Source organism: Ictalurus furcatus, chromosome 28, assembly GCF_023375685.1.
Source record: "Ictalurus furcatus strain D&B chromosome 28, Billie_1.0, whole genome shotgun sequence".
Classification (NCBI taxonomy): Eukaryota; Metazoa; Chordata; class Actinopteri; order Siluriformes; family Ictaluridae; genus Ictalurus; species Ictalurus furcatus.
In genome coordinates, this window is record NC_071282.1 from 17,176,727 (window position 1) to 17,188,110 (window position 11,384).

Here is an 11,384-nt window from a genome sequence, read left to right on the forward strand (position 1 = left end):
TTACTGTATGCAAATAATATGTGCTAATACTATGTGTGCACTATAGTGTCTGTGTGTGGTGTACGGTGAGGAGACGCGCGCGCTCGCAGACCTCCTCGGTCTACGTGGCAGACACAGCGGGTCCGCGCGACTCGCAGCGCGAGGGGGGCTTATCGCGTCGTATCGTAGCGGCGCGCGCGGGATTGTGGGACGGCGGCGGCCTAGTGTTGACGTGCAGGCGGGGGGGTAATATATATACATATATATAACTCTGTCTAAAATAAGAAGGAGGGAAACAAACATAACAGATTTTTAATTCTAACAGCGGTGTGTTCACGGAACTGACAAGCCATGGGGCAGGAGGATATCATGAGCACGGCGGAGGATGTCGCGGATCAGGTACCGAATAACGGAAACCAAATGTTTGGTTTGTTCTTTATTTATTCACTCCCCCTTAAAGTAGCTTATATTAGGGCTGCTTTGCTTTGCTTAGCTTAGCTTAGCTGGCTAGGCTAGTTAGCAAGTTAAGTTGCAGGAGAATTGAATGGGAGGAGATTGGTGCTAGCGTAAAATATTGACATGCTAAGTGAAGTGAAGTGAAGTGAAGTGAAGTGAAATGATACGAATCACAGTTTCGTTTCTGCGCAACTTTTTTGCACGACATGAGGACAGACATGTACGAGCTAGCTAGTGCTAGTTGGCTAACTTTAGAACTGGACATGTTCAGATTTTGGTTGATTTGTTTGTGGCTTGCAGTAATGGGTGATATGGGTAAGCTTAGCCACTTTTACTAACCTGTGATAACATACCGGAAGCTGTAAACTGACAGTAAACTACTAACTTATGTTGTGGAAGGGAATTCTTTCCAAACATTGATCACAACAGTGCAGAGGTTTTCATAAAGTTATAGGTTTAGGTAACGTTTCTATCAGCAGAGGTCTTTCGAAGCTGTCCTTCAGTCTTCTGGACACCGGAATGACCGTATATATCTTGGAAAACAGTTTTGAAGATTTATATTTTTATCGATTAGCACTTCTGTGATGACTCATCCTGTACTAGCGTTGTCTTCGTCCAATGAAATGCTTCCTAGAGCGCGTAGGTCCCGCCTCCAGGGGCGTGTATTGTTTTACAGGAGCAGTTCTGAGTTTATATGTATATTTTTTTCAACTATTTCTTTTTTCCAACCATGTCTTGGTTGAAGGAAAAATGGTTGGAAATTTATTTATTTATTTATTTATTTATTTATTTATTTCGAAGAGGGTGGAGTTTGCGTGAGCACCGCACGTTTTACCAACTCATGGTTGTTGTCTTTATACACCACTGAGGATTATCCATCAGTAAGAGTAGTGTGATATTGGATTATATTTATTTTCATAATTTATATTTTAGCCAGTAATCAGTCTTACAGGATTTTTTTTGTGGTTGTCGTGGCCAAATATGCTCGATTTTGCGGGCGGCTTTTTTCAAAATTTGTGATGCAATTCGGGGAGTATTTTATGGTTGTTTTTTTTTTTTGTGGAAAACTACGCGAATTCACGATCGCACGAAATCGTCTTTCACGGTGATGTTTGTTGGTAAACGAGACCTTTTAGCCGTACTCGATCGACGCACGTGGATAGAACAGGGCCGAATCTGCGTCGTGATGGCGTCATGTGACGCGTCTTGGCTCAGATCTGCGACCATTTTTGAAAAATTGCAAGCTCCTCCGAATGTTGCGGAGTTTGATTGATTGTGTGTTTGTTTCTGTGATCGTGAACCCTTGACCTGATGATGTCGGATGCTAAATGAACTTTAGGAACACAGCGGTGCGTTAAGGTATAATCTAATACCGTGGAACAAGCTAGATAAAAGTGTATAATAATAATAATAATAATAATAATAAAACTGGAGTAGAGAAGACTGGACAGTTTTGGGGTGAACCACGGTTCCAGCAACAATTTGAAAATACAATAATCACAAAGTATACGAGTATTATTATTATGTATTGGGTTTGCGGTTATTGTGAGGACGGAGAAAAACACTGACATGACCGATCGGGCTGGAAATAAAATCACTACAGGAGCAGCTGTAAAATCGGAAATGACCCCAGCACCCCATGTACATTTAATCCCGTCTGAATAGGGCTTATCTCCAGCGTGTTCTGACACACCTGATCCAATTAATGAGCTGATTAGATGAATTAGGTTCTTTAGAACAGGGAAACACTCCAATGTTCAAGACAAGAGGTTCTCCAGGACCAAGGTTGGGAACCTGTCATCTAGTGAAACAGCTGCCTGTGTCAGGTGTCACACATGTATCTAAATTATAGCTTACTATTGCTTTATACACGACTTTTACGACTGATACCGCATGACAAAGTTCACCATTATCTGCCAGCTGTTGCTCAATGGTGTCTTATCACATCCCGGCCTCACAGGGTTCTTCACAGTCGTTTATAAAAGACTCTTTGTAGTGTGTTTTCTCTCTCTCTCTTTCTCTATCTCTCTCTCTCTCTCTCTCTGTCTCTTTGCTGTGTTGGTGTAACAAGTTATGGACTGGAGTGGTGTTGAACTGATTTGGATTTTCCCCAAAGATACAGCAAAATGTCTGTAGAATTGTCAGACAGTAGAAAGAAAGTAACCGGTACAGTGCTAAGATGTTCCGGAAATAACCTCCATCCTAAAATTGGGATCTTGGAAGCTCAGATTTCAAGGTCAGCGTGTGACAAACGGTACCGTACGTCTCGGCTTAGAAAGATGGCGGTAAATGCCAGTCGTGACGTTTTACGGAAATCGAGTCATCAGTGTCCCGATATGTAGCGAGCCAGGGTCCTTACCAGCGCCCGAACTCGTGTACTCAGATTCACCACCTAGGGAGCTGATTGAGACGCACCCAGTGATTGATATGTCTCTGTAAAGATCGATTAAGATCAATTTGGCCTCCATTTTGTGTTCTTAGCACCACTGTAAACAACAGACAAGCAACCCTGGGGTAACTCGTGACACGTTGGTCCTCGTCTCTCTCGTGTGTCACACGGATTTCATTTTCTAGTCTGTAACGAAAGTCCCGAGGTACATGACCTGATGTTCTCTCTGTGTTGTGCTCTTTGCACTTGAGCATTTTTAGAAACCTTGACATGACACTCCTCCTCGCTTAAACCCAGGCGATTTGCACAAGCACTGTTTGGCTTCACAGTTCTCACACACACACACACACACACACACACACACACACACACATATTCCCTCCCACCCAGTGGTCCACATCAGCACTTCCCAGAATGCCTGGGCCAATCGGTGAAGCAGACGGCTGTATCAGCCCACACGTCAGTGATAGCACGAGTGCTCTTTTAATGAGCATGCTGTGTACAAACTGGTTAAATCAGCAGCTTTAAAAATGTGGCTGGATAATGAGGGGTATTTAAAGGGAGGGGGAGGGGGAATGAGGGGTATTTAAAGGGAGGGGGAGGGGGAATGAGAGGTATTTAATGCGAGGGGGAGGGGGAATGGTGGGTATTGAAAGGGAGGTGGAGGGGTGGAATGGCGGTCTGTAAGGGGGGTCGGGGTGGAATGGGGGGTGTTTAAGGGGCGGGTGGGGGGGGGATGTGGGGTAGTTAAAGTGGGGGTGGGGGGCGTTATGGATTGGATTTTATTCCTCATATTTATTTTAGTACCTTATTTTAAATGTTAAAAAGATTAGTTTATTCGTTTAAGATTATTATTATTATTATTATTATTATTTTTAGATGTACTGTATATGTAACTTTATTCGCTGAAGGTTCAGGGTTATAAAAATTAAACACGAAGCTGTCGAGATGTTTTTGAACCAGAAGTCTTTAAACCATGGGTCTCAAACTCAGAATACCCAGAGACCACTAACGAGGAACAGCTGTAGTTTTATTGAAAAAACGATATACGGCACTTTTAAAGTACCCCTGCGGCCAAAGTCGGTCTTTTAGAGCTTATTGTACGCGTTCCTTCGTGTTTTTCTTTTGAGCTTGTGAAGCAAACGACGAAACTATAAGGGAATACTAAGACGAGTGCCTGTGTTTTCTGCAGTTCCTCAGAGTGACGAAACAGTACCTGCCTCACCTGGCGCGCCTGTGTCTCATCAGCACCTTCCTGGAGGACGGCATCCGCATGTGGTTCCAGTGGTACGAGCAGAGAGACTACATCGAGGCCACCTGGAGCTGCGGCTACTTCCTGGCCACCTGCTTTGTGCTGCTTAACCTTTTAGGACAGCTGGGTGAGCTTTCGAAAGCTACTGATGGGAGCACGCTTTAAGACAACGGGCCTCTTTTATCAAGCCGGATAGGAGAGGATCTCTGTATAAATCCTTCGTCTCCCGCTCCTGAACGTGTGTGCATTTACACACTCATTAAAACCTCGACTCGATCGACTTCAGATCATATAACCTGCATGGAACATTGCACTTTTATATCTGGAACATGATTATTTTTTATTGCTTTTAGAAGGCAGGAGACAAAAAACACATCCTCATGCTAGGTCACTGGGTCAGGGACTACGGGTTCTAGCAAGAAAATGTAGTTAAAATCTAGGGCTGGGCGATGTGACAAAAAATATCATATCACGATACTTGAGGATATTTCTACGATACACGGTGCGTGTCACGATATATACTTGAGTTACTGTTTGCAAAATGGCAGTGAAATAAACAAACAAAAAAAAAAACATCAAAGTGAGTGAGTTTGAAAATACTTTTCGTTAATGCTTACAAAGACAGAAGATTAAGTGTAAAAAATATATATTTTTTTAAAAGTCAAGTCAACAGCATCTGGTACCATTTAATTAGTAGTTATTAAAAATGTAAACAATACATCACCATACCAATGATATCTCGGAAAAATGCATCGTGCAATCGTTTATCACGATACTTATATTATATCGATATATCGCCCAGCCCTAGTGAATACTGTGTACAGTTTCTTCAACCTTTTTTTTTTTTTTTTAAAGCTGTGTGAATTTTCTAACCTGAATCGTTTTCTCTTACAGGTGGCTGTGTCCTTGTTCTCAGTAGAAATTTTGTACAGTATGCTTGCTTTGGATTATTTGGCATTATCGCGCTACAGGTAACGAAATGAAACCTTTATCTTTAACGACAGATTTATTTATTTATTTATTTATTTTAATTCTGATTTTAATCGGATGTCATTTCCGTATCCTCTGTTTCAGACTGTTGCCTACAGTATCCTATGGGATCTAAAGTTTTTGATGAGGTGAGCACTACGTCATGTTGTGAGCCCTTTGAGTAAAGTCCTTTAGCCTTTACAATGCAGGCGTGTCAAATTCAAATTCAGCCCGGGCCACGTCGGCATTTTTAACGAGACTCTGAAGGACCGTAAATGAATAATCTTATCATTAAACAAACCAAAACGACAACTTAATGAACATATTCTGTCGACTAACGGCAAAAAAAAAGCCGTCTCTGAAATTAGAATACGATCTTTCGGGAAAGGATTAACGTGTATTTATTAGGTATTCGGTTATATTAGATACACTCTAAGCACAGGGAGATGGAGACGAGACTCGGTGAAGTAGCGTGCTGGAGTTTACACCGCATGGAGATTAAGCACTGTGAGATGTGAGATCACGGATTTAGCCCTCGTGGTTGAAACGCGTGCTTTTAATGTCATAAGAAATTAAATGAAAATGTGTACACACACACACACACACACACACACACACAGTGATGCGTATCTGTACTGTTTGTGTGCAGGAACATGGCTCTGGGAGGCGGGCTGCTGCTACTCTTGGCCGAGTCACGCTCGGAGGGCAAGAGCATGTTCGCCGGTGTGCCTACGATGGGCGAGAGCTCCCCCAAGCAGTACATGCAGCTGGGTGGCCGCGTGCTCCTCGTTCTCATGTTCATGACCCTGCTGCACTTCGACTCCAGCTTCTTCTCGGTGAGACCTCGCACTCCTCGGACTCCATGTCGAGTCCTGTGGGCTTTTAGGGGAGAAAGGAAATGTACAGAATATGATGGGTTCAGATGACAGCCAGTTAAGAAGTAGCCGAAACATCTGTACTTATCATGCTGGAAGAAGAATTCCCCTGAATTCCATGCATGAATTTTTATGCAAATTTTTGAATATCACATAAAATAAAATAAAAAAAAAAAAAAAACGCTGGATGGAAATACCAGCCGTGAATAAAATCTCCAAAATACACATAAAAACCGTATTTACAGAATAAATTCCTCAACGCGCGTCAAAAAAGGTCATGTGACTTTGCCTCAGCAAATCATATGATTGGATATTTGGCATTTTTTTCACTTGGCCAAAAAAATGCACACACATCTGTTCCCGTTTTCTTCACATGTTTATATTTTCATAAAGCTAATTTTCCTAGCAATAGCAGCTGAGTGAAATTTACCTCAGAAATGAAGGTCACGTTTATGCAAGCGTGAGATCCTAAGCCGGAGGACTTAACGGAGAAATAACGGAGGGTTTCTGCAAGGAATAAGGAATTAAGGAAGTAAGGAATAAAACATATCAGGACGATGCGAAAACAACAAAGTTGGATCTTTTTATTATTTGTTTAGTTCCTATTCCTGCAACATTTTGTGTGCAGCTTATGTAGTTATTAATAACAGGACGATACATAGGATGCACATGAGTATTAAATGTTCTGCCTGGCTAACTTCTTGGTTAGCTAAGTATTTATTCCGTTTGGAGTTAAAAGGGCTTCCCAGTAACACGAACAGGATTAAACCGTTCTCATGCGTTCAGTTCTGACTTCCAGTAACTGTTTTATCCTGGATAGGGTGACGATGAACGGATGGATCCAGAGCATATCGAGTACTCGACTGAAAGCCGGTGCAGCGAATAGATGAGGAAATTGCTAGTCAGGATCAAATACCGCTTTGTGTAAAACAGACCATGGTTTCAGGGCGTAAACACACTGCACGCACTAATTGGTAGCGAAACGCTGACGATTTCATCCAGTTCCCGTTTTGTTAAGTATCGTAACCTTCATTTTCCATCCCCTCGTCCCCCTTCCTCTTTCAGATCCTACAGAACATGGTGGGCACAGCCCTCATCGTCCTGGTGGCCATCGGCTTCAAGACCAAGCTGGCGGCTCTCACCTTGGTGGTGTGGCTCATGGCCATCAACGTCTACTTCAACGCCTTCTGGACGGTGCCTGCCTACAAGCCCATGCACGACTTCCTCAAGTACGATTTCTTCCAGACCACGTCGGTCGTCGGCGGCCTGCTGCTAGTGGTGGCTCTCGGTCCCGGGGGCGTGTCCATGGACGAGAAGAAAAAAGAGTGGTAAAACCAGATTCCGTCTCCTCACACAGGAACAAAACGAATCCACTGCCCAGGACACAAGGACCCGCAAATCTTAAAACAACCCAGTACAACTCGGCGCCACCTCCATTCTCCTCCTCCTCTTCTTCTTCTTCTTCAGCTGCCCTTTTTTTGTTTTGTTTTTCATTTTTCACACTTGTTTTTACAAATTCACACTGGCAGAAACATGATTTTTTTTTTTTTTTTAAAGTCACCTGATCATATCCTACTGTAAAAGAAATCAGCCTGAATGACAAGAAACTGTCTGAGTTTATGTTTCCTTCTTTCCCTCTGTCGCTGCTGACCAGGATGCTGTCTGTCTTTAAAGCATTATAAACGTGTTCCTGTTGGGATGCTTCACCTCTCACGTGCGTTGCTAAACGGTTGTTTGTTTTTAAAACACTTGAGAAATAGCTGTGAATCTGTCCGCATATAGACTCTGTGAAACGACAGTAATCTAGCGCTCTAACCGAACGACGTTTTCGAATGCGACTAATGAAAAGGCGTCACGAATCGTTCGTGGCGCGTCTGTCGACGCTTCTTTCACCCTCGAATCAAGCCACGTGTCAACGCGAACAGCCCTTGCGTTTAGGGTGCGCGGGAGTCTTCTGTAACGCTGGTCGTGGTTCAGACTGGGGGCGGGGATTTGTCACGTATAAACCTCCCTACAGAATAGAAAGGCGAAACTTCTGACCGCTCTGTTTTCGCACTAGTGGGACTGTGTGCTGTCTGAACCTTAGCTTCGGATCCAGACGGTAGGCAGACTTGCAGATTATACAAACAAACAAATAAAAAAAAAACAACAACACTATTTTACACATCTGCGCAGGTGGAATAGGTCAGAAGAAGGTCTGTTCTGTCACCAGAGCTTCATCTTGATCTGTGTTTTTTTTTTGCTGTCGTTAAAATAACATGTCGATTTACCGGAGTTTATAATGTATTTTTTTGATTTTTTTTTCTTCATGTTTTCAGGCGGAGAGAAAAATAAAAGCAAAAAAATTAGATCTGTCTCTTTTTGTTCATAAACAGTGTTTCCAGAACTCATGTTTTACCTCATTTTAGGCTCAAGTTATGTTCCAAACTCTCTTCACGCTGGAGTGACTGGAGGGTCAACCGATACTGGATTTTAAGTCAGACGGTACCTACCAACCGATACCCAATGAATCGACCGATAGTTTTTAAAATTGATACTGAATGAAAACATAACACACGAATTAACACAATTAAAAAAAACCCAGTACTGCCTGTACCATGATAATGTCCTGTACTTGTAAACATTAAATAAAGATATGAGTGTATATTAACTATTAAAAAGTATTAAAGCAAATAAACGAACCAAAAATGTAGCACTCCAAAATAACCAATAAAAATAAAAACTTCCAAAATGAATCAAATTTGAACACTTCAGATAACAAAATGTTCCAGTAATAGTTTTTATTTTGTTAAAGGATTTTATATAGATCCTTTATCAAAAGGAAAGATGTAAGTAATGCTGAGCTAAACATCTCATTTTCATTTGTTCTTTCATCATAAAATAGAACAGCCAATCATATTCCAGTATGCAAATGCGGGGCATGCAACAGGGGCTGCTTCCGGTAAAATTGATAGGATTTAGCTTCCTTGATGAGGTTAAAAGCGTAGGCGGATCGTTGGGGGTAAATTTACAAAACGATACGATCCGATCCCAATTCATTAGGCAATTCATCGATATTGAGATATGAGAAGGACTGTATTTAAAAGTATCAGAGTTATGGGCAAATCACCTTTCTAGCTTATTAAATAATTTACACGTCAGTTTATTTGATTTGTGATTGTTGCATAGATTTCAAACATCGATTCATTTCAGTCGATTTTTTAGAAAAAAAAATCAGATCGTCACGCTGTTACACACCAGTAACTACGCTTCCTTCCGAGCTGCAAATTTAACTTGTGCGAATATCGCATAAAACATTTGCGAATCAAGCGCCGTTTCCATCCCACGTGTTCAAGAGAACAAAATCGTCACTCACGGGGCAAACATTTTTACAGAGGTTTAAAAAAATAATAAAAACACCACCACAAACTCACACACACACACACACACATTTACGCCAACTATTTGTTCCAGCATTTGTTCCCACAATAGGCATTTTGTAATTAATAATAATTGTTCAAATATGACACTATGTTTACATATGAAATACAAAGTGTATCGCATATAAAATTTTCAAGTGACAGGGTAACAAAGTGGCACAGCAGGTAATATTGAATCTGTTGAAAAAACAAACAAACCATGCTGGTAGGTCGATAAATTGTGCGTGTGTGTGTGTGTGTGTGTGTGTGAGATGCCCTGTGATGAACCGGTGTCTGGTGTAAACACAGCAATCATGTCCAGGATAAAGCAGTTACTGAAGATGAATGGATGAAATAGCATCATATCATTTTCAATATCAACAACAACTGCACTATCTGTAAACGGCACCACTGCTCGTCATGAGGCTGGCACTTTCAAGGGTGTGTCTGTATTGTTAGTATGTTTTGGGGTTTTTTTCTTTCAGGAAATGTGTGTCTTGAAAATAACAAGTACATAATTGTTCAGGAACACGCTTGTACCGTAAATGAGATTTAAACGTACGTTACGTCCACCGTCCAAGGTGAAAGGTACAAAATAATGACACAGAAAACATCCCCTTGAGAATAACTGAAAAGTTGATGGAAAAGTAAAAAATAAGTATTGCTAAGTGACAATCTCCCTTTAAATGCTTGAATTATTAATTATTCAAATTCGCTAGGATTTTCAAAATGTAAGGATTGGAAACAACTAAAACTGGAAATGTTTATTAATAGCAATATCCTGGAGTACTAAATGATTATGAGTTGTCATGCAGTGGCTCCAGAAAGTATTTCTTAACACTTTAACAAATAAATTCAAATTGTATTCGTCATACACACGACCATACGCAGTGTACACACGTGTAGTGAAATGCTCTTTACGACTGTCCGTGATATAAAAGGTATGAAAATGTAATGTAAGGATATACAGATGGGTGGGCGCAAGGTGGCTTAGGGGTGGCACGTTCACCTCACACTTCCCGGCTTGGGGGTTAATAGTACTGAGCTGGACGCCATTACTAGTGAGGAATGGGCTAAGGTTCCTCAGGAAGCTATGCATCTCATTTGCAGCAGGTCATAAAAGCAAAAGGAGCTCTACGAAGTACTTAAGATGCTTGCCATGAAGGGGTTGAATTATTTTGAGACTGGAGAAATCATTCATTAAGTTTGATTTTCAGTTGAATTTGGGGAAAGCACTTGAAGCAAATTGTTGTGTTGAACCTATTTCAATGTCTTTTGCTATTGTCAATTGTGATAATAAACCTGATTTGCAATGGAGGTTGAATAAGTTTGATTGCAGCTGTAGATCAAAAAATAAATAAATCAATGACCACATGCATACTGATAGGGGCACTGAGCAAGGACGCCACTGACTGACAGCTTAGATTAAACTTTCTTCCTCTTTCAATGAATAGAACCTTTTTTTATTTTCCTGTAAATGTGAACCTGGAATTTCCAGATGATGTTTCCTGAAAGGAACAACCGTCAGATATCATTGTTATTTACATTTCTATATGATAACAGGAAGATTTCCTTCAAGGTAGATTTGTGAGATAAGAGTGTGTCACAGACTTCATTAGAAGAACCTATTGAGAAATAATGCGAACAGCTTTTTATTACAAAACAGCCTTAGAATGTGTAGAAATGGCATGGTGGTGTATCTGAGCTCGGGTTACACTCTGTACCGAGTTTCACATGGTCTCATGTTCCTGTGGGAGTTTCTTACACCTCCCAAAAACATCCTGGCATGAATAAATGTTTTTTTTAATTTTTTTTTTTAAACTGGGTTGACCTTTTAAGGCTTATCTGTTACTTGCTTACCCCCCCCCCCTATTTTTTAATCTTTTCTTCTTTTTTTTTTTACATATTCATTATTAAGAGGAAAAAAAAGTAAACACACTGAAAATAATAAACAAACCGTCCTTGAAAGCCAGGTAAACAACAGGTAAACAACAGGTGATGCAACTTCCTGTGAATCATATTCACCCTTAAGTGATTATATGTCAGTGAGGTCTTTTGTGTGCTTA

At 41.0% G+C, this 11,384-nt stretch overlaps 1 protein-coding gene across 1 annotated transcript; it reads left to right on the forward strand.

Annotated features, from left to right (window-relative positions):
* The first annotated feature begins 131 nt into the window (after positions 1–131).
* surf4 (surfeit 4) lies at positions 132–8,268 on the forward strand. Its single transcript, XM_053618519.1, has 7 exons — positions 132–225; positions 305–378; positions 4,017–4,203; positions 4,971–5,047; positions 5,151–5,194; positions 5,695–5,881; positions 6,986–8,268. The coding sequence occupies exons 2-7, from the start codon at positions 331–333 to the stop codon at positions 7,250–7,252; spliced, it is 810 nt and encodes a 269-aa protein (XP_053474494.1). The 5' UTR covers positions 132–225; positions 305–330; the 3' UTR covers positions 7,253–8,268.
* The last annotated feature ends 3,116 nt before the right edge of the window (positions 8,269–11,384 follow it).

Bases quoted from the DNA above. Each gene is read 5' to 3' on its own strand.
- surf4 (XM_053618519.1), top strand. From the start codon at position 331: ATGGGGCAGGAGGATATCATGAGCACGGCGGAGGATGTCGCGGATCAG. The intron at 4,204-4,970 runs GTGAGCTTTCGA...TTTCTCTTACAG, and splicing joins TAACCTTTTAGGACAGCTGG to GTGGCTGTGTCCTTGTTCTC. The intron at 5,195-5,694 runs GTGAGCACTACG...GTTTGTGTGCAG, and splicing joins GATCTAAAGTTTTTGATGAG to GAACATGGCTCTGGGAGGCG.